Source organism: Morone saxatilis, unplaced genomic scaffold, assembly GCF_004916995.1.
Source record: "Morone saxatilis isolate NCDOM2014 unplaced genomic scaffold, NCSU_SB_2.0 Contig23, whole genome shotgun sequence".
Lineage (NCBI taxonomy): Eukaryota > Metazoa > Chordata > Actinopteri > Moronidae > Morone > Morone saxatilis.
The window spans coordinates 11750858-11774767 of record NW_023339796.1 but is presented as its reverse complement, the minus strand read 5'-3'; the positions used below and the strand labels follow the sequence as shown (position 1 = coordinate 11774767).

Sequence of the window (23910 nt, the reverse complement as noted above, 5' to 3'; positions counted from 1 at the left end):
GCAAGTTGTGTGTGTGTGACATGAATAATTACACATAAAGAAATTAAACTGTAAGAAATCTCTCATTTCCTTAGCACGGGGGGTATAAAGAGTGTTTCTATGCGGAAGCCAAGCAAAGCTCAAGGGGATTAGTAAAGTATTCCAGTTATTTACGTAAGAAATGGTTGGTTTATTTAACAGGGTGTCCCTTTTAGTTGCAGATTTATTGCTGAGGGTGCATCAGTAGCTCCCAACCTGACTTGTGACCCCTTTAGTGCTGCAACTAACTATTATTATTTTATTTTCATAATTAATTGATCGTTTGGTTTACTACAATAGCCAAAGATATTCGTTTTATTATAGAAAACTGATCTAATAATATTCACTTTTGAGGAGATGGAACCAGTCTGTTTTTGCCATTTTGCCTTAAAAAAACAAACGATGAATGAATTGTCAAAATCGTTGCTGGTTGATTTTCTGTCAATTGTCTGATCAGTTAATCATTTAATTGTTTCAGCTCTATCCCCTTTTACATAAGGCTTTGTCAACTTCTGACCCTTAATTTGAGCATGAGTTGTGATCAGGTGAAAAAATGTTCCCTTCTCAGTTTGTGTAATTTGAAGGATTTTAGAGGCCCGATGAGGTGAAGGTATCAGGGGGAAGCAAATATGTAAAAAAGAAACAATAATCATATTTTGGTATAAGATATATGTATTTTGTATCTCTTCAATCATGCTGTGACCCCTTCAGATTCATCTTGAGACCCTGTCCCGACCCGAGGTATAAAGGTACATGATGGGTATAATTTAATCAGATCTCTCTGGTCTGTGTGCTGTATATTTATCGAGCATCCCAGAGACACTGCTGGGACTCTCACTGCGGGTTTGACTGTGACTAAAAATACTGCTTTCGCCTCTAGATACCTCTGATACTGCTAGGGTAGGACAGAAAATGTATAAAACATCTTACATTCACTGTGGGCGAGAAGTAGTTGCTTGTTCCCTTGTTTAAATGAATGCTGTGCTTCACATGGTGTGTTTAATGTGTAATTAAATTACCACCAACTTGACACAGTAAAACTGATGTTTGCTGCATATGAGTACTGGTAGTTTTATTATTATAAAATTAGCATATAGGATACTTTAGTCTTGAGGAACAGGACATTACAATCTCAGGCTGCTTTCTATACAACTAATAAAAATGGTTGTGCATGGCTTCCATAGTAAGCATGAATGAAGTTATCCTGTTTTGGGCAGGTAAATTAGACACAGAGCAACATCAGGAGGGATTTAAAGATCACAGTTTCCACCAACTGAGAACTATATCCAAGATATATTATTACTTATGATGTTTAGATAGCAAGTTATTCATGCTAATAACATGAACAGGGACTATTGTGCCCCATTTTAGCATCCTTGCACTGGCTCCCACTGCATTGTAGAATTCATTTTAAGATACTGCCACTGTCTATAAAGCATTAAACAGTCTAGACCCTCTCATCCTCAGTGAACTGTAGGGGCCTTTCATTAAAGCTTTACCATCAAGAAGAACTAGAATAAATCAGTCAACATGGAATAAATATATCCCTAAAGTGACCATGTCTTTACTGTGATCTTCTTAAATGTGTGCTTTAAAGTCCATTTTGCTTTGTAACCGGTGGTTTGACAAGCTATAAGGTTCATTATTATTATTATTATTATTATATTATTATTAGGCTATTTGTTTACAGCGGATCTACATCGCATTTAATTCGTCCATCAGACCAGTTGAAATCTGAGTCGTACTGACATCTGTTGGTGAAGCATCTGTATACATGTGACACTGCCTGGTGTTGTGTCGAAATGAGCTTCCCTTTCAAAACCGTGTTCTCCTGGCCGTGTGCCCTCCGTGCCAGTACAAGGAAATTATTGTGGGAGGGGAAGGGAAATAAATGTCAAGTAAACATGGGGCATTTTACAACCATACTTCCCTATAGAGAAAATAATATTATAATAATATATTATATATATCATTGTTTTTTACCAGAACTCAAAAAAAAAAAAAAACGATGAACTGACGCTCTGTTTTTATTTTCTCTCCGGCGTCCGACCGAGCCGAAAACACGACAGGGGCACACATTTGTCCGGGGTTACCGACTGTAACGCAACACCCGTAAACAGTCAGCGTCGTAACTCATTTGAAGATGCGTGCCCTGCCTCTTTTCACAGCCAAACCTGGTGTACTTCCTGGTGGATGAGGCAGCGCCTGTTGTCGTAGTAAGTAGACGGGGGCAGCCGAAGTGAAGGTGGAGGCTGCTGTCGATGGTCTGCAGTCGCGGCACAGCAGTTGGTTAGACTTGTTTGTGTTTTGCTCATTTTTTAAAAAAAGAAGAGGATAAAAAACCATGGGAAGCACGGTGATGGAGTCAAGCAAGGAGGGCTCAAAGAAAATGCCAAAGAAGAGGAGAAGTCTGCGGATTAACATGCCAGTGAGTCGGTGAAGTATCAACTCATTTGGGTTCTTACTGTGACTCTTTAAAAAAAAATGGCCTTGTTGTTGAAGTTTTCATGAAATGAGGACTTTTAGCCATTAATGCCCATTTTTGTTGCGTGTGCCGCCTGCGCTCCTGCACGCGACGTACAAGAGCGTGCGTGATTGACAGTTGTCTCTGTATCGTCTTTTCAATAACCTGCCATTTAATACATGCAATTTATTCTCAGTCCATGTTAACGGTAGTTAGAAACAGTATAACATATATATTTATACTTTATATATATTTATATTTTAGACATTTTTCTGCCCTAATCGTTTTCATCAGTATGTCCAGCAGTATCCTTTTAATGTGATGTCATTGTAACCAACTCCCCTGCTTAATATAGGGGTGTAAACTAACGATTATCTCATTATCGATGAATCTACACATTATTATCTCTTTATCGTTGTCAGAAAATAGTGAAAAATGACTATTCCCCAGAGACAAGTCCTCAGATGTCTTGTTTTGTTCAAACTAACAGTCCAACCCAAAAATGTATATAAACTATCAACTAATTTATTAATGAGTGAATCGTGGCAGCTCTAAAGTCATATAGCCTGCGCCATTAAGCATTGTGAGAAAAAAAAACAAAACAAGGAGTATTTCAGAGGAACCAACCTGCAAGTGAGGATTCATGTGGTCCCTTTACAGAAGGCCTTTGTTTATTCAACTTCATTTCAGGCTGTCCTGATTCACAGTTGTCTCTATTCATCAATCTGAGCAATTAATGTCTGGGATTGTGTTTTTCTTCGCTTCCCAAGCGTGCGTAGACCTGTGAACTGTAGACTAAAGCTTTATGGAACCTTCTGTGTTTGAAGGTCAAAACATGCCCTCGACCCTGGCAGCACACATTGGTGACAACTCATTTGTTATGTCTGACAGCGTGGATAACAGCCATGTTACTGTAGCTCACAGGCATACATTTTTTTGGACGGCATCCATCAAATCCACCTAATGTTATGCTTTCCTTATTCGTCAATGAATTGGATGCAGTCTGTTTCCTGTTTGAGACTTTGTAAAACAATCAGTCATTTGTATGTTTTTGTTGTTGTTTTTGTTTGTATTTTTGACGAACACACAGACTTCTCCGCCCTCAACCTGGTGGAAACACTAACACAGTCGCAGCAGGCTTGCATGGTCACCTAATTATGTCAGTTTAATCAAACTGGCTGTCTGCCGCCGCGTGCATACCATCATCAGTCTGCAGTGGAATGTAAAACCCAACCCTTGATATCGACAGAGGAGCGTGTAATGTGGTGCATTTGCTCGCAAAGAGTTCTGTGGTGGCGAAACATGTTTTTCTTCTTTCTGAGTGACACTGTGAAGGCAGAAAAAGGAGGTGTTGAACATTTTCCCTTTTCTCTCACAGCAAACAAAGACAATGTGCATTAACTGGCTAAAGCAGAAGGCATTCTTTTTACCTGTTATGACATGTCATTCAGTTTTTCAGCTGTGTTTCCTGGAGGTTGACGTTATCCTTGACACTCACATCTGTTCTATGTGCAGGACTTTGGTGCCTTTACTTCCCCGCAAGTGGAGACGAGTGGCTCTATCAAAAGTGGCGCTCAGACGGTACAGAAATGATTTCCATTTAATGAGTTTTGGGTTGTGTTTTTTCATTTAATCGCCAATTGTTTGTTTTCTCAAGCTTGTTTTTTTCCAGCACATTATTTATCTTGTCTCTTTGGCTCTTGTTTGTTTGGCTTTGAACACATTTAGACATGGATTTGGGAGAGCAAAATATTACACAAGGCCGTCTCTCCTGTTCTGCCAACCCTCACTGGCTTACAGTAACATTACGCCCACTGTGTCCAGGCATAGCAGCATCGCATTCAGGAGATTGATTTTTCTAAAAGAAAGAAGCTTCTTCCTACTGTCTGCTCTAATTGATTTGAATAGGAGTTATCATTGATCATCATGTGCACCAGAATACAGATTTCAGTGTTGCGTAATTTGTGCAGTGCTGATAAAAAAAACAAAAACCCTGCCCTCTCTTGTGTTTTAAACGAGCTGATTTATATCCAGACAAAACCCTGATAGCTGTTCACTTGCCTTAACAAGCTCTTACACAATAACAGGGTGAGAGTTGTTGGCAAACAGAAAAGATGGGCGTGTGCTCTCACTCCATCAGGTTTGTCACAGGATTGGTTCAAACAGAAATGTGTGTATGGAGTCGGGCCAACCTTGAGCAAATACCGTCCTGAAGCTTGGTTAAGGAGACCAGACAAAACATTCCTTCCCTTTTGATTCAGTTTCAAAGTCAGTGATTGCGCGGTGTTATAATCGGTGCATTTCTCTTTCCCATAGAGCAGCACTGGTTATTTTTGCACCTCATATCATCATGTCGTTCATTAGTTTTGTTGAGACTGGTCGTTATTATTATGCAGGCTTTTATCTACCAACAACGTAACCAAAACACTCCTGTTACATTTTCTTGTTTCCTGTAAATACAACCTCGGAGCTGGAGATCCCTTGCGTACGGTAACGCTTCACTGTATCAGAGTCCACAAACGGTTAAAAGATTTGTTGTTGGCACATCCAGAGCAGGCAGCAGTCGGTGGTGGGAGGAGGCTCTCTCTGTCTCCGGCTAGATTGGCTGCCATGTCTCCTGTTTTGTTTTGGTATCTGCACAGCAAATAGAGAAGGATAGAGAAGTCTGTTTACATGATACTGACCTTGCGAGGACAGACTAATAAAAAACAGGAAGTCATAATGAATAATATTTTCACTTTTGTTTAACCAAGAGAAGCGCCGATTGTCTCGTGGTGAACCTGAAGCTGCTGTTATGGTGCTGGTGAGGCCTTAAGCACGATGCCCACTGAAGGCACTGCGCGGCATAATGATATAGACAGACTGGATTTGCACAATGTTTTATAAAATAATTTCCGTTGCTAAACATTGTGAATGCAGCTTGAGTTGCAAAGTTGTGAATCTAGTTTCCTGTTCAGCTCTAATTTGGTCTTGTACAACTGACTCTCAGTATATTATATTGTTGGTGTTTCAGTAACTTGTTTTATTACCTGTCCTTGTTGAAACAATGTTTTCCTTATTGCACTCGGCGCATGATACATTCCCGTACTGCTTTTTATGAGATACCATTAAGTGATGCAAGGTGGGTAAACTAAACAAAACATTGTTTCATGTGTGCAAAAAGAAGAAGTAACCAAAATAGCAAACTCTCACAAAATGCACAGTCAGTAACTGTGATTGCACAAGATATCTCTTCCCTCCATTTGCTCATTCAGTATGGTCCTTCTTTGCTTCTCTTGTTATGTGCAGTTTTTTTTTTTTTCACAGCATAGTTCTGCAGCCTCTCCCTGTCTCGCATAACAATGTGGGTACACACTAAACATAAACCACACAAGTACAAAATTGCAGGAAAATAAAACTGCCTTCTTATTGTCTCTCAGGGAGAGCGCCGCATCCGTTCAGCCAGCCCCACCAAAGGAGTGTCTGCTAGGAGCCCTGCCAGCGCCCTTCTGCCACCATGTCCTCAGTCTGCTCCAGTGCAAGCAAAGACCAGCTCAGGTTCACCCAAAACTATCTTCCCCTATCCCTCCTATCAGGACTCCCCACCCAAGTCCCCCCGGCGCCTAAGCTTCAGTGGTATCTTCCGCTCCTCACCCAGCTCCACACCTGCAAGCATCAAAATCTTCTCCAGGACCAGGAGAGGTGAGTTGAAAATCTAACATTGCACCGAGTGACTCATGATGCACTTGTTGTCGGTGGAAACTGAGAGAGTGACTGTTACTGACGTCAGCTGGTGGATTGACTGCGGCTCTATTTTTATATTTTATATAAATGCAACTGAGGAGCACTGTGAAATATAGCTTGTCATTTGGTGATAATACAGATCAGTGCTGCAGTTATTTGGTGCAAGAGCAGATCTAGGTGCAAGACCATTTTAGAGGAAGTAAGACACAATAAATGAAACTATGTTATCTTACAGATTATTTGGTTTTCCTGCTTTACACACAAGGTGAAACCACGCGCAGGAACCTGTGTCTATCTGATTTGAGTTCACCCGTGCAGATATTTAGCAAGCTCAGGAGAGAACTGACATAAAAACATGTCATGCAACATTTTTACACATGGGAGGAGGAGGAAGTAGAAACCTACATTTCCTCTTGGTAAAGAAAGAAATAATCCGCTGCTTTGTTTTATAATGCACTACAGGCCAAAGTGGTCACGAGTCTCGTCAGACTGCAGATGGATGTTCCTTTTATTATCAGTCTCCCTATTATTGGTGTCAACAAGTTTCTCTAGGAAAAGGAAATGGCTGGCTTTGTCTGTTGTCCGAATCAAAAAGGAATGTTTTCAGCTACGAATCCCTAACCCTAAACAGTGTATTTAAATTCCAGTTTATTAGATTAAGTTTCAGGTTTGGTATCCTACAGGTAGCAGGAGTCCAGTAGTACATTCTCCATATCCTAATTGAAACTAGGTAATGATATAATGGTAACACTAGTATTCGCAAAGCATTGGAAATGAGACAGGCTAGGCAGAACAAGGCCTTGTTTTATGAAGAACAGACCTGGGCAGATTTTCAGCTCTCATGTCTCCATGTATTTGGGCGGTCGATTATTACATAACAAAAACCAGCCTTTTTTTACACGGAAACAGCCCTGCTGGAAGCAGCATCAAACGGCACAAAGATGAGTCATATGTTTTTGGCTCGTACACACACCCATTCTTCTGTTTCCTCGCTGAGGGTCAGTTTGGCAGTGGCTGGTGGAATAGTTCTGTTAGGGCCAGACCTCAAGAGTCAGCATGCTCTGTTTCCTCTGAAGATTGTTACTGATGGTAACCAAACTAAAACGCAGAAAACACACCAACTGCTACAGCCTTTTCATGCCAGCTGCTCAGGATTTCTAGAGTCTGATGTGGTTTGAGACATTACATCCTCTCAGCTCTTTTTCTGGGTTCCTTTTCTGACTAATGATGTGGCTTTTAAATAGTCGGGCGCCAATGATAATAGCAACAAAGTATCGCTTGTAAATGAATATCATACAGTGCAAGTGAGTGGGCACACCATCTTCTCTATTTTTATTAGTGGTGGATGTTTTTGTAGGCACCCTGCCTTCACCACAAGGGTGTGCTGAAGGCATTGTCTTGATTTGGTTCTCAAACTAGTTTGGAATAAGCTGTCAATTTTGAATTGATTAAACAATTATTATCAGTATTATTATTATTTTTTTTACTATTTCAGTAAACAGGTATTTTTTCAGATTTTGTATAATTTGCATTTTTGTCTTAGATATATCTATCAGGTGTTTTCTCAGGTGCATTTATATCCATATTTGCTACAAACATGATGAAAATGTCTCCCTTATTCCCATCTTGTCTAAATATGTGTCTTCCCATCGCCTGGACATTGTCAGTCTCTCATTGCTGAAGGCAACTGTAGCGCTTTCATACCCTTATCTGGAAGTGACCAGACTCTCAGGAGCTCCTCATACAACCATGCAGAGTCCCCCCCTCCTCTCTCTCTCTCTCACTCTCTCTGTTGCTACTGTGTGCTGTATGTTGTCAGTAAATAAAGGAACCAGGCAGTTTTGACTTTCCAAATTCATAAAACACAGGCCTTACAAGGGCAGACTGATTTTATCTTGAGTGGGGAAGCTAAGCTCAGGAATAGCTTAAGAAAATACACCACAGACACGTAGGTGTGTGAATAAACAGTATTTAAAATCCTCATGGACTTCAACAGGAATGGAAGTGAGTTCATTCAGTTAGGATAATGAAAACTGTATCACAGTGAGCATCACAGGATATTTGAGGTGACTGATTTCATCATTGATATTTCAACCCCTCACTCACATTGGCCATTGACCCACTGAGCGGAGTGGAACACTTGCATAACATGTTAATTGAGATCTGTGCTGGACATGCTGTAGCTAATGTGAGCAGCAAATACTGAGTGGGCCATCTGTTAAGGGTAGGGGAGACTGGTGGTATTGAATGGAGGCTTTCTGATCAGCTGACAGAACATGGGATGTCCCCCTGCTGTCATCTGGCCTCAGCAGTCTTAAAGGTCAGCCCCCCAAAAGTTACAGACAACTGACTGTACAAATGACAGAGCTGCAGGACTCCCAGCTCAAAACCACAACCTGTATGTCTTTATTTGTAATCCCCTTTAAGGTTGAACCGCAAATTCAGAGGAATTAGGAGTTTTTATCTGAGGGTATGCTGAGATTGTGTGACCCTGAATGATTGTTACATTGTGTGAAGACAGAGTGAGACAGATGTGCCTGTGCTGACTTTACTCTGTGGGAAGAGGTAGGGCAGTGGAAGGGGGAGGCGGGGAGCCTCTGCAGCCTCAGCCAATCGCTAGTGTATCCCTCATAGACTGGCCTCCTTTTACAGGCTGCTGACATGCGTGCTATATTAAAGAGACGCCACCCACAGCTGCACCTGACAATTTACAGCACTGACACCGGTGCAGAGGGAGAAAAAGGCGCTCCGGTCCCAGTTGTTATTTGCATCACTCGCGAGAAGAACATTTTTTCAGCTGAAGCTGCGTGGAATTTACCGCTTTTCTATCAAATGTATGAGCTGACACAGACACAGTGGGCATTGCTTCCTGCTGACTCTGTGCTCCTTGGCCCTGGAGGTTGTTCGTTTTTTTTTTTTTTTCTTGCCTGCATATGCAAGCTTAACCTTGCTACGGTTTTTATTTTCTGTAGCTAGTTGTACTGTTGGTCCAAAGAAAAAGTGGATTTCAACTTTGTGGAATAGCAAAACATTGTTTTTCTTCTGCAAAGGAAGCCAGATATATGTTCTTGATCCATCAACTGAAGATGCCCAGTGGCCTCCTTTTAATAAAAAAGACCATCTCTCTTCTAAAGACAGACTGAAAGGCTTAAAAGACAAAAACTATTCTCTAGACCTGTCGACTTTTCAACGCAATTTCTGTACAACTTTCTATATTTAGTAAATGGAGTAACTCTCTCTTTTAAGAGTTTTGAGTCATCTCTGCGCCCCTATCGTGATGCGGATGGTCATGGTCAAATTTAGTTTTGAACTCACAACCCACTGCGTTCCATGAAGAGGTTTGGGAGCCTGAGGAGGAGCAAGAAACGGAAGGAGCAAGATGGGCTAGGAGGGAGGCATCAGTCCGAGGCGTCGTGTCTGTCTGGTAATGTGCCGCGCTCTTCATCCGCTCCATTACTCCTTTATCTTGAGATTTTCCTGCAGCGTCTTCCATTGTCCAGTAATCTATACTTTCATCTAGTGAAGCCAGTCACATGCCAGCCCTCCTTTTCATTGACATTCTATTGTAAACTGGAATAAATCATTTATTCTGTACTCCAGTTATCTTAAGATTGAGGAGTTATTTTGTTCATAGCAAAAGTCTATGTGTCTGAGTGTCTATTTTCTTTAACATATATATATATATATATATAGGTGCTGAATGCTGAATGCTCATTGTGCCCTTAGGTGCTCCATATAGTTTAGGTGCTGGTTACATTGCTGGTTTCTGGTTTCACAAATGCATGCAGTGCATCTGCACAAAGTTTGTAGTCATCCTGTCATTATGTTTTAGTAATTTATAGGGACTGTGTCTGACTGTGTCAGTTCAATGTCATTATTTCTGTCCCATATCCTAAGGGAGTCACTTCAGAATAGCTGCTCCATTTTGAAAACTTTATCAAAATTGACAGGAAGCGTTTCAGCTGCAGTAGAGACAGTCAGAACATGCTAAGCTATATTTGTAGGCCTTTATCCTATATAAGTATCTCCATACATGTTTTTATGACAGGAAGCAGGTCATGAACAGTGACATAACAGATGGATGCCAAACAAACAGCCCAGACCACCGTGCAGCTTTAATGCAGTTATTGTAAAGTGTGGGACACACTGCGGGGCGTTCAAGTGGCACTTTATCACAGACTGTACAGCTCCTGATTTAGAGTCAGTCTGACCTCGGTGGAGTAGATGAGAGGAGCGAGTCCTGTCATCATGATGTACGTCCATATGTGGCTGCATAAGACGCAGAGTTCATCGTAAAGGTGGTATACGACGTGGTGACACCTCATTATGCCGCTTTCGTTGTTCACTGCGCTGCTTTAAGAAGCTAATATCTACGTGAGATATTTCAGCAGTTGCCAGTTGGAGAACGTCTGTGTGCTTCTGGTCAAAACATCGTACGTCAGCTTGAATTGTGACTGCTCATTTGAATGTTTTGCCATGATGCAGTTTGCACACCTATGTGAATTAGTGAATCTTCCATTACTGAAGTGCTGAACAGTCACGTCCTTTGCTACAGAGAGCTTGCATTATAGCAGACCTAGCAGATTGGTTTGAACCCCTTTCATATCACCTATTGTTTCACAATCCACTCACCAGTTCTAGCCAATACAAACATAGTCATTGACAGCTGTGATTCAATGCGTTACACGGCCGGCCAGAGACGGCTGCAGCAGCACATCCCTTGAGCCTGTCGCAGCCTCACTACTGCTCCGGCGTCGACCAATGAGGCTCATGTTGCTTACCGTAGCCCCACTTGATTGAAAGCACCCTGTCGACTCCTCAGGGGGAACCCACGCTGAGGATCTGCTTTTATGGCTTTTACGTTAACACCGCCTGCAGTAAATTATAATAGAACAGCCAAGTGTGATTATCCTCTGCTAATCTCCTACGCTCTGAGTAGCCTCTGAACCTCTGAATCATTACCCGCATATATTCACTTGAAAAATGACTGAAATTATAAGTTGATTAAGAAAATAATTTATGTTGATTGACTAATTGATTAATGAAGTAATAGTTTCAGCTCAAAATGTGAATTAGGGCTGTAATTAACAATTATTTTCATCTTACCTGCTAATTATTTTCTTGATTAACCGATTCGTATTTTGGTCTTTTAGTATGAAAAGTTCTCATCTCCTAACGCGATTTAGTCTCACATGGACATCTTCAAGTTGCTTGTTTAGTCTGACCTGTAGTTCAAAGTCCCCAAAATATTAAGTTTACTATCACATAAGACAAAAAAGCAGTAAATTCACAATTGAGAAGCTGGGAACGGGGAATGTTTGGCATTTTTTACTTTGATAGTAGATCCTTTTATTATCTAAGTAGTTGTAGATACATTTTCTATGAGATAAATCAGGCTAATGAGATATTAACCTCACAAATCAATGCTGCTTATTTCTCTGTTTTGTTTAGATATTATATAGACTAGTGAGTAAGGTTTTTTTTTTATGTGTGTAAAGTGAGATGAACTACTTAGATCCATTTCCTATTTCCATTAACCAGGCTGCGGAGAGGTCTCCCAGCCCCGCTGTTATCTCCTCCTGTGGAATGTGCCACAACAGCGTGGCTAAAATAAGAAGGCTACACAGCGGAAGCAGGGTATGCCAAAGAGGGCTGGTGCATGCCAACTAAATGTCAAGAGATAGTGTGCAGTGCACTCGGACAGACGAAGGAAAAATGTTTACTCAACACACGGGGCTTCATTTATGAGAAATGTCTCCTAACTAGATCTTTTAATTTTTTTGTTTGAAGATTATATTTTGATAGCAGAAAAAGCCTATCGCAGGAAATTAATTAAAATCATTGTTTCATATCGATCACAATACTTCTACACTGGTTCATTTAAGAGTATGCACAACTTGTTAACCTTTTTTATGATGATCTACACACTTACATTTCTCAGTTTGTTTCATGTGACTGAGTCAAGTGGGATGATTTACTGAAACGTATTCTTGTATTTTCATGCCAGTGGTTAAGCCCTCATGTCATTTACATACTCTTGGCTTTACTGTCACACCCGTGTACGATATGTGGACACAATAAAAGTCAACTGTAACTCTAATGGTGGAGTCCTTTTGGTCCACATCACCCATGTCGCTCTTTGTCTGGCCTCAGAAATATGTCAGCAGGGTGGAGCCGGGGCAGCGTGAGTGTCGCATGTCACCCTGCGTAAGATTGTGATGCTTGATGTAGAAGAGCATGTGAGGGCTGTCATGTGACTGACACCTACAACCGGACACTGCTGCAGGAGGAGCTGCGTCACAGACAGCTGACTGTCGCCCCGGAGTTAAGTTTAATGCAGCTGCTTATGTTGTAATCGGCCTAGTTATTGTGGAGGGGCGCCAGGGACAGGAAAAGACGTCCTGCATGATTCACTGTGTGTGTCTTTTTCCAATATTGATTCATTATTGATTGCTTTTAGATCATTCATTTAGATGAGTTGAGCTTTGGAGTGCCATTAATTAATTTGTCATTAACACGGAGTGATGCAGATGTCAACCGCTGTCAGTTCACTGCATTGTTATTGAGGAATATGCCAGTGAAATGATTAAAGCCTAAAGTTAGTGGTTAAAGATCTGTCTTAATAAATGCATTTAATGAGGTCTCAACTAGTGATAGATAATTGGTCAGTCGATTAATCGGGCCGATTGTCTGGCTTTTTGAGATAATCGACATCGACCGATGTCTGCAGACACATCTGCAGCCTTTCAGTGTGGCTGCTGTGGGGCGATGTTAGCGCACCCGTTTGTGAGTTTTGGGGAGACGGTTAAAAAGCTGGTTGGAAGCCCTGTACTGTAGCTTTAATTCATCCTGCTGTAAACATATGCCTGAATTATATCCTATATAATAGAATAGAATTATACATGACTTTTCTTTGTTTTGTTATCTGCATTATATATCGACCGTCGGCTGCCCTGCTCTCTAAATATCGGCCACTGAAAAAACCATGTCAGACGACCACTAGTCCCAACCCACAGAGAGTCAGCTCTCTGATCCCACACAGGATTCAAGCCACCTTTTACTGAGCTAAAGAGTGTCTCTAATTTAAAGTCTGGATGAAAACCAACTGTAAAACATAACGAGTATACAGTTATAAGACACACTAGTGAAGGGATCAACATAAATTAAAAGCACCCTCCACATGTGTTTTCGCTTCTAGCTAATTAGAGTGGAAGTTGGGTGGAGCTATGCTGTAATTACTGTAAATCCCCACACAGTCCGCAGACAAGGTCCAATCAGGCAAATTAAGTGAAAACACCTGTTTGGGCTGAGCTTGCGAATCATATAAAATTTAGTAGATTTAGATTTATTTAAAGACATAATGAAATAGAATTATTCATTTAATGGCACATTTAATGAAGATTTCATGATTGTGTAGGTTTTTTACAGTAAATGCATATTTTAATCTTTTTATTTACGATGGCTCAATCCACCTTGCATACCATGTGAACACATAATCTGCTAGGGGTCTCCTTCCCCTTGTGAACTTTTCATTTACAGTGGGTGTATGAAATAACAAACTTTTGTGTATGAGTCAGTGTTTATTTATTTTGAGGGTCATTTCTGAGTCAGTAACAATCTGGACTCTACACCTTTAAGTAACTTTGTCTTTTTATGTTTGTTGAAGATTTCTATTAAAGCTAACACATCCCCCAATTGTTAGTTTTGAAGCTGTCTTTGTATTTTGGTTTACCAAGCGATCCATGCCTGTCAGTGACTGGCCTGAGGTTCTATCTCGGTATCTGTTTTATTCTCAGTACTCAGGACTCTCTCAGTCCCTGATGGATCAGATATGCATTCCTTCTCTGTTATAGCATGTGATGGTATCTGCAGCAGTCACGATTGTAGCACCTCAGCCTTGGCAGCTACAGTAAGCCTATCAACAATGTCAATCCGCACTGCGTTTCAGTGTCACTCAGAACGCAGTATGGATTTACGTCGAGAGAAACAAGAGATGAGTTGTGGTATCTATTGTGGACCTTTTTTATCTCACTGCAGTCTCAGGACTCTCTACACCACCCACCACCCCAACCCAGTCGTCCAGCCAACCCGTGTTCACCCAGGAGGCCCAGCCGAACAGGCCCAGCCCTGAACGCCCGGAGCCGAGCTCCCAATCCCGCTCACTCTCCACGCCTCCAGACACAGGACAGCGCCTCAGCCTTCCCTCCGCTAAACCCCCGATCCCTTCCTCAAGCCCCGTGCCATCTTACTCTACCTCACAACAAGTAAGTCACACTGGCAAATCATTTTAAGGAGCCGAATGAATCTACTTTAAACATTCATTCATTATTTGTTTGCCTTGGGACAGTTAGATTCTGCTTGTGGACTCTAAACAATAAATGAATGTGGCTATGACTCTGTCAAATAGATTCAGGTGTGTCTTCTTTTACCATTCAACTTAGTTATGTTAGAACATAAACATAGCTTTGGTTTGTTGACTTGGCATCTAATGGATCCACAAAGTCAGTGCACCCTTTCTTGTTTACGGAGAAGAGAGATTTCACAGGTACAAAACTCTGAAAGTACTGATAAATACTGGGTCACAAGACGTTGGAACTAATAACAATTTTTTTCCTTTCTGGCTACAAAACAATGGCCTTCTGTCCATGAGTCATGTGCTACTTTACTCAGCGTCATAAGGATTTACATGGGTAATGGTGAACAGAAAGCAAGGATGATACAAATCTCTTAAATTCAAGCTCTGATACTTGAGCACACTGTGTGTCAACAGGGCTGTGAATGCACTATTTGCTCTGAGCACCAGTGGCAGAGGGTGTAAATATTGTCTCAGCATTGAAGCGATATCTCAAACAGCATTAGATGACGCTCTAAGCGGGTCGACTGTTAACTGCAAAACAGCTGAGAAGTAGCTCGGGGTTTTTGTCACAAGGGTTTTCGTTGTGGGTTTTATTTAGGATTTACCACAGTCTGTGTCGGTGTGTGATACCAGATTTCCCACAGTTGGTGAGGAATTACTTCTGTGTCCATTTAATGAATAATTATCTGAAGGTCTGTCTCGACCTGTCTGCTGTGAGTGATCGTGGATTCTAGCCAGAGAGGGTAAATCAATATTTCATCACCAACATTGTATACTATTGATATTAACACCCAAGGACTCTTGACTGTGGTTGAAGAGCGATGAGTCAGTGCCTATCGGCTTCTCTCTGCTCCCCCTTCCTCCCTCCGTCACACATAAAGGAGGCTCACAAAATAATCTTCTGTTGCTGTAGTTAAAGTTTTGCCAAATCCAATTTCAAAAGCAATTCATTTAATGGATTTGTGTATGTCAGCTTCCCTGGAGTTTGCTGTAATGCCAAAGCAGGCTGCGTGCCCGCTGTGATGCAGCAGGGCAAGAGTTATGAAAGTGCAGGAGTAGTTTTTGGCGAGAGAAGCGCTGTGTCACCATTGCAGGGCGACACTGGGGACTGTTTAACATCCCAGAGCAAGGTATGCAGGCTTTCTACTGCTGCAGTGCCTTGCTGTGGATGTACTTGCAAATTAGGGACCGAGGGGAAATCATGTATCTACAAGCAGCCTTATGAGTATGCAAATCTCTCGGCATGACACAGCAGATTTAATGCTGTGAACTGGCCTACAGTACATTGTGTGCAGATGCAAATAAGGCTGTTTGCATGTCATTTTTTTTAAGTTGCAGCAACACAAAGAGCCTCCAAAGAGTTGTTTTTATATCTCAGCCCTGTTGCTGGTGTTGTCAGGAGAAATGAACTCTGAGGATGTGACAAAGGCATCCCCAGCTTCTTGCTGCTAAGCAACGTAAGGGATTTCCTAATATGGTGAAGCAGCCAGGTTGCTCTGCATGGAGGGGTGTGTCCACAGCGCGTGTAGCTTCCTGCTTTTTTGCCCTCCACGCTGCATTGTAAGAGAGAGTTTTCCAGTGCGGTGAGTGTTGTTTGGCGGATTATAACTACAACAGTGAATTGGGCTGATTTTATTGTGGTGGGATTAATTGTCGCACGGCCGCGTAGTGGCTGTTCGGCCAGCGTGTCGGTATTGGTTCCCTCCTGCTGCAGCAAATGGATCAGGACTGTTCCACTCCCGAGATTCAAGTGGGGGTGTGTGTGTAGTCTAATAATAATCTGCCACTAAAGTTTTAGATCCACGGCACAAGGTTTTTGTCACGTTAACTGTGTATATGTAGCGGGCCTGGATGCGCATTATGTAATCGGTAAAACTCCGGTGGCGCACGGCGTTTTCTTTTTTTTTTTTTTTTCATGCGTGTGTGGATGTTTTGGTGTTCTTGCGCACCGCTCTCAGTGTGATCAGTCTGGTGTGAAAAAGTCGCTTCACCCTGCTGTTCACTCACTATTTACAGCAAAGTTTTGCTCGGGCGCTGCCGTGTGTTGTGGTGAAGATTTGCTGCGCATCTTCACCGCAAACTTCTGCTTTTCCCCCCTCGCAGGTCTACGGTTTATTCGAAGGCATGCTGGAGAAACTTGAACTAGATGACGATGGTAAGTGTCTGCTACCTTCAACGCAATAATGAAATGTGACCTCGTAACATCAGGATATCACAGGTATTCCAGTTGTTTGTAGCCAGAAGGAAAGCCAGGCCATGCTTTCTAATATCAGAGATAAATGTGTTTTTAAAGACTGTATTCGCAGTGCGCCGTATACAGCGTTTGCTCAGTCCCCTCCAGGGACATCCAGCGATTCATCCGCTTTGAATTGGGCCAGAAATGAGAGGGATTTCCTTTACAGACGGCTGGCATTACCGGGTAGTGATCATAACAGATCCATGTATCTAAAAGAATTTGAAGCAGCGGTCTTGATAAACGATGAGAGATACCCGTGCACCGCTGGAGACTACTTGCATTTAAAAGAGATATTCAACAGGCCTCCTGTGTACATTTTATCATGGTAATTAAAGCTTTTGTTGCTATTGTTTTGCAGCATGTGAGTGCTACTGCATCTAAAGAGGGGGGGAAGCATTATTTATCTTTAATCTGTTAAATATATATCAGAATAAAGTCTCATCACAAGTACCCCAGAGATATGTCCACAGCTTATTTGTCTGTCTAATAATCCATTTTTCAATTTACAAGGATAGAAAACAGGGAACATAACACATTTTTAAGTTTGAGGAATTGGAACAAGCAAATGATTTTATTTTTACTTCCTTGTAAATAATTATTCATTTCTATTTATCAGTATACTAAAAGTGTTTCACTACCACATGTGAGAGGAAAAATGCTGTATTCCTAGAAGTTCCTACAGCACTTTGCTGTCTGTGTTTTTCCACTGTTTCTGTGCTTGTTGTTGAGCTTAATTATCAGTAAGATGAAGCAGTAAAGTGGCTGTAAGTGGTCCAGAGCCGTAATGGTTGTTTAGCCTTTGAGAGTGTGTTTTGTTTCCAGGCTCTCATTATATATTCCCTGTGAGATTTCTCCTTCCCCTAAAAGTATTTTTCTTGCTTTTTTTTTCTTCTTACAGCTGCTGAACCTGAGAGTGATATTTACATGCGCTTTATGAAATCCCACAAGTGCTACGACATCGTCCCCACAAGCTCCAAGCTGGTTGTGTTCGACACGGCGCTCCAAGTTAGTACTGTGACAAAATAACGTTTCTATGGCCTGCTGACAAACCTTTGTATGATATTGAGGTCGTTTGTCTCGAGTACCGAAGGTGACAAGTTAATGTTCAGTAAAGTAAGCCTCAGGGCTGTTTCTATGAGATGGTTGGTGAAATCGTCATAAAGCTGTTAAACAGTAATCCTGCGGAGGTCTGAGCACTTTGATGTGCAGATCTTCGACCACTGAATCCACTGAAGCTTGGCGTTAAGTATCCTTATCTAAAAGAGAAGGAAATACTAAAACCAACACAGAGCCATTACGAGTTCAGAATGTGCTTCACAAAATACATCACAAGAATTCATTAAAATAACTCATCGGATGAGGGCTGCAAGATTATTTTCGAATTTTGATTATCAGAATTGTTGTTGATTAAGTTTCATCAATCAATTAATAGATGAAGTGTTTTAGCTCCAGGAAAGATGATCACATATTGTTGTAATAATCTAATTGGACTGTTCTGAACAGGTGAAGAAAGCGTTCTTTGCCTTGGTAGCCAACGGTGTGCGAGCTGCTCCACTATGGGACACAGAGAAGCAAAGCTTTGTGGGTAAGAACCCCAAAACCTGTCTGCTCTTACCACATACTAAAATAACTGTGTTAATAATGTGTTGGGAGTGAGTTATTCATTGGTAGTTTTCTTATTAGAAAGAATTTAAATATAAAGCTGCAGAGTATGTTTTCTAGATTAGTTCCTCATATTTGTTGCTGTTCAGGTCAAAGGTGGGTGTATTTTACAAATCATAAATACCTTTGGACCAAACAAAGAGCTCCCACGGTCTTTGCACATTTCAGATTTAATTTGCCAGTCTTTCAAACACCATCTCCAAAAAACAACAACGCTTAGCAATTAAATGTAAACTTTGCAAGAGAGAACATGTTTAGATGCCTTTTATTCTTCTCACCGGCTCTATAGATTTGACTCTAGTACCTTTTTAATGAGATTCAGTGTGCAGTCTACATATTGTTAGTCCACAGTTTCTCTTAACTGAGATGGAAAATATTTTTGCTGTGCTGGTGCGCAATTGCTAAATGAACACAGAGGAAACTCTGTATTAATGCCGCTGGTCCAGGCTAGTGGAGCGTGATGCTATATTGAGCAGAAGTCATTAGAGCTGTCATAAACCATTAAGCACAGCAATGACTCCTCAGTATTGACCGGTGCTCAGACAGGATGGAGAAAATATTTCATAACAACAACAACAACAACAACAAAAAATCTCTGCAGACTCTGAAAAATAAACCTTCTGTTAGAAAGATGTGAATTGGCTTTGTTGTGCTGATTCCTCTTCCTGTGTGGAGTTTATTGCAAGTCAGCCTGTGATTAATAATGAATTCCAGTCAGCGTGAGGGTTGGTGGGGGCAGTGATGTGTTGTTGGGACCACGCCCTTATAAGCGCCGTCTCTGCTGCCTATTTGCATAATGTCTGCAGGCACAGCCCTTTATATTGTGTATAGGTTCTCATGTGTTTTAATGCATGTTTTCATCGCAGGAATGCTGACTATCACAGATTTCATCATCATACTACACAGATACTATAAGTCACCGATGGTAGGTCCACTTGACAGATAATGTTTGCATGAGATGTGCTTCTTTCATTGAGGATTGTTTTTTTTCTTAAACCAACGTCTATTTCTTGTGTTTCAGGTGCAAATTTATGAATTAGAGGAACATAAGCTTGAGACGTGGAGAGGTTAGCATTATTATCATACTGTTATGTATGTGTAGCATTAATAATGTAAGATTATAGCACTGTTTTATAAGCAGAATTTAAAATATTTTATCTCTTGCTACACAGAGGTTTACCTTCAAGCTACATTCAAACCTCTGGTCAACATATCACCTGATGCAAGGTACATAGTCTGACTGTTAATAATAAATATTTCTGTTTCTACACATGTTTTGTGTGTATGTGATTGTTCTTCTTGTAACTGGCTTTTGTGTTTGTCCTGTTGCAGCTTGTTTGATGCAGTGTACACCCTCATCAAAAACAAAATTCACAGACTGCCTGTCATCGACCCCGTCACGGGGAATGCACTTTATATTCTCACACACAAGAGGATCCTCAAGTTCCTCCAGCTTTTTGTGAGTCCCACACAATCCCTGTCAGTCTGCCTGGGAAGGAGTGTTTAGCTTGCATTGCATTTTAATCCACAGTATATGATGGATGAGTATGACTAAGCTGGGAACTGACTTTAGCTTCTCTGCTGCCTCCTAGTGGTCAATGTGGAGATGAATTAGAATGTGACAATGAATTGGGTGGAAAATGATCGCACTGCCCCTTCCTCACTGTGTGTGTGTTTATGTTCTCCAGATGTGTGAAATGCCAAAGCCAGCTTTCATGAAGCAGACCCTCGGGGAGCTGGGCATTGGTACGTACCATGAAATTGCTTTCATCCACCCGGACACGCCCATCATCAAAGCACTCAACATCTTTGTGGAGAGACGAGTGTCTGCCCTGCCTGTGGTGGATGAATCAGGTAAGATCACAAACTGCAGTGCTGCCATTGTATCATGATGAAAATACTGAATTCACCTACTTACTTACCGGAGATCTTTATGTTCTCCTACAGGCAAAGTTGTGGATATTTACTCCAAGTTTGACGTGATTGTAAGTAGAAATTTCTACAATTTCTGTTTTTGAAGAGACAAAATGTTCAAGGCGAAACTACTCTGTGATTTATTGTCTCACTTTGACAATGCGCTTTCGTGTGTGCGTGTAGAACTTGGCTGCTGAGAAGACGTACAACAACCTGGACATCACAGTGACACAGGCTCTGAAACATCGCTCTCAGTACTTCGAAGGAGTCATGAAGTGCCACAAAATGGAAACAATGGAGACCATTGTGGACAGAATAGTCAAAGCTGAAGTGAGATATTTAAAACACACTTACATACATACATACACACATGTAGTTACGCAGAAAGTAACCACAGGACTGATGTGAAGTTCATCTGTAATTGTGTCTTTGTGATTTCTGCCAGGTGCATCGGTTGGTGGTGGTGGATGAGCGCTCCAGCATCGAGGGCATCGTCTCCCTGTCGGACATCCTCCAGGCTCTGGTGCTCAGCCCCGCAGGTATAGATGCTCAACATCGCTAGCCTCAACTCCCCTTCTGTCCTGGACCCTGAGCTCCTTCCCCCACTCTGTCCTCTAACCCTGTCCCGGGTAGGAAACGTACCTATTTTACTCCCAGCTGGTTGTCGCCTGTGGCTGGCTGTAAGATGGCATGGTGTCTGACCCCGCTGTGTGGAGCAGTGTTGTGGAGATTTTTGTGTCAAGACGAAAATCCAAGAGACTTCACTGTTGCTGGTTTAAAAAATAAATCCAGTGCACTGAAATATATTTGATAAAAACCTGTCAGGTAGCTGTTTTTCATTATACAGCAGCTTTGGGGGGTAACTGGTAAATTGTGTCGGTATTGATAAGTTAATATTGATAAATACAGTAGATATCATTTTAACATCCTCCATAGTTGGTTAGGAGCCTGTTCACAGTTTGATGGATGTAAGGGGATTGATGCTGACACATTACAGACAGCAGTGATTAGAAAGAGAATCTAAACAACATTAACTGAGGTCAAACTGAAATGAGAAGAAAACAGTCAAAATGAGATTAAATGTACTAAATCAGAACTATTCCTTCATGTATTTCTAACTAAATATAATAAAGTGAGTAAACTACAGCGAATATAGGGTCGTAAGTTAAAGTAACGTGCATTGTCCACTGTTACTATTTAAAACGAGTGCTTCACAAGTTAGACTTCGTCAAAACAAACGTCAAAACAAAGTTGGTTTTGAATCACAATATTTTTAATGTAAACTAAAATCTAACCCGTCCCATGCAGAGGCTGTACGTATGATAGATTCTGCTCATGTTTGGCTTATAGTAGATGTAGATGCATTTTGCCAGTAGCAGTCTCTACTTTGATGTGAATGTTCTGTATTAATACACTTGATAACAACTAACTGATGTCTGTATAATTGTAGTGGTTTCAGTTTTGGTGGTTTGCTGTGTGTTCAGTCAGTAACTCATTGTAAAGGATATGAAGATGACACACTTTCAACCCAAGCTTAAATGAAATGTTTATATCATCATTTATATTTGTGCGTAACACAACCTCAGTTTTTTTAAACTAACCAGTCTGCTGCAGCTCCTCACTGGGTCTAAACAAAGTCCAGTGGGGTGGTGGTTCAGGGCTTCAAAAAGAATGATAAATCTTGTTTTTGAAAACAGGAAACTCAGTTTAGACAGACATGGCAGACAGTTATGCTTACTTCTACACACAGAAGAGTGAAAAATAAAGTCATTAAAACTGTCTAGAAACATTGATTTGTTAAAATGTTTTGATAGAATGTGAAAATACGTTATATAAACTGAAGATTTATCATGGTGATGTTTTCCTAGTGAGCTCGTGCTGCAGTTGTGCGTAGTTATTAATGATGAAAATGTATGAAAATCTTTCAACGAGATTGGGGTTGAATATCAGTAATCCTGTTCATGCGGCGCGTTTATTTCCGCAGCGTGTCCTGACCGGTGCTCTTTCTTCTCCGCAGACGCCTGCAAGGAGGAGAGCCTGACGGAGTGAGAGGGAGGAAGCATCAGCTGAAGTGGAGACATGGTGGGAGTAAATATGTTTCTGTCTAAGGTTGAGGTGGGGAGCGCGAGGCTGAGCAGAGCCGGTCTGAAGGTCCCAGAGACGCCTGCAACTGATGCACCATAGAGGCTTAGAAACCAAAGAGCTAGACAGCTGAATGAAGTGGAGTTCTGCACTGAGGATTGATTTTCTGAATTTCTTTCTTTTTGTTTGTTTGAACACTGATCAGAAACACACACACACACACACACACACACACACAGGCACCATTATGGAAAAATGTGGGAAAGTCGAGACTAATGAATTAGGGCTTCAGTGTTTTGGGTTGTGTAGTTACAATCATGCTGCTGTCATCAGTTGATTTCAATCATGCTGCTGTCATCAGTTGATTTTTTTTTTTAGTTGCATTTTGCAGTGCCTCCGGGAAAACCTGCATTCTTCTGTATTTGTCGTAGAAGGGCGAACATTCACAGATGCAATTTATTCTTTGGTAGCAAAACTACACTTCACCTACAATGTGGCCATTTTCTGACTGCTGTCATTTAAACTGTTTGCCAGTGCCAATATGGAGGGATTGATACCCAATCTTTATTTGTGCCTTTTGTTTGCCCCAACCAGTTAAAACTGACAGTATTTGTATTCTTTGACTCTTTATTGTCAAACGAGTGCAATTATTTGTATTTTTTTTTTTTTTAGATGTGAATGTGTAATATTCAAGTAGTTGGCCAATTCTACCTTATACTTCTAAATCTAAAAAATATTTTCCTTTTTATTTGGTTGCATTTTTTGTGATTTTAGAAGTGCCAGAAGTGTCAAGAATTCCTGTTATATAGATTTAATTCCAAAAAGGAAATCCTAAATAAAATCTAAATCATCTTAGCACAAAATCATGCAGTGGTCAGAGGCGAATACAACTGTACATTAATAAAGATTCTAATAGCCAAGAACTATGAGTGAGTACTTCTCACTCATTTTACATCAGTAATGATTTAAAGTCGTTGCGACTTATAGATGCATTTTTGTAACCGTATTACTAGACCGAAACATGTCTTTTTAGATGTTTAAAAACTTTTTTTACATTTATTTTCAGTTGTTTTGAGGCTTCAGATAATCTGATACTCAAACATGCAAATCAACTCTCAGCTGTAGCTCGACAGGACTCATCTCCATCTTTGACTGTAAATAGGATTGTTTTTCGGGGAAACGTGTCACATAAAGCTTTATTTTTATGAATGTGTCAACATGTTTAAAGAGACTGCAGTTTTAATGTTATTTTTGTAAATATATTGTGGCAATATGTCCAGTTCAAAGAGACTTTGTATCAGATCAACATGTACTGTAAATGTGCAAGCATGAGAAACTACACTTCAGCAGTATGAATGTTCTTTGTTTTACTTTTTCTATTTTTCTGGCTGCAGAAAAATAAATGGACACTGAATGTACTTTCAAGCGGTTTGTTCTATTTAACTAAGTATGCTG

General features: G+C 40.9%; 1 protein-coding gene across 3 annotated transcripts; it reads left to right on the top strand.

The window, feature by feature from the left end:
* The first annotated feature begins 2226 nt into the window (after positions 1–2226).
* Positions 2227–23873, top strand: LOC118334237 (5'-AMP-activated protein kinase subunit gamma-1-like). 3 transcript variants are annotated; one of them, XM_035670078.1, is made up of 16 exons: positions 2227–2446; positions 3998–4063; positions 5902–6163; positions 14243–14469; positions 16665–16716; positions 17696–17802; positions 18301–18382; positions 19326–19384; positions 19481–19526; positions 19632–19686; positions 19792–19918; positions 20148–20313; positions 20407–20444; positions 20557–20703; positions 20819–20912; positions 22391–23873. In XM_035670078.1, exons 1-16 carry the CDS (start codon positions 2363–2365, stop codon positions 22420–22422), a joined length of 1644 nt encoding a protein of 547 aa, XP_035525971.1. In that variant the 5' UTR covers positions 2227–2362; the 3' UTR covers positions 22423–23873. The 3 variants fall into 3 exon arrangements, 2 of the variants coding, with proteins under 2 accessions (XP_035525971.1, XP_035525972.1); XR_004797008.1 differs by having other exon boundaries at positions 2230–2446; positions 20819–21002; XM_035670079.1 differs by lacking the exons at positions 2227–2446; positions 3998–4063; positions 5902–6163 and adding an exon at positions 8891–9629.
* Positions 23874–23910: the final 37 nt, after the last annotated feature.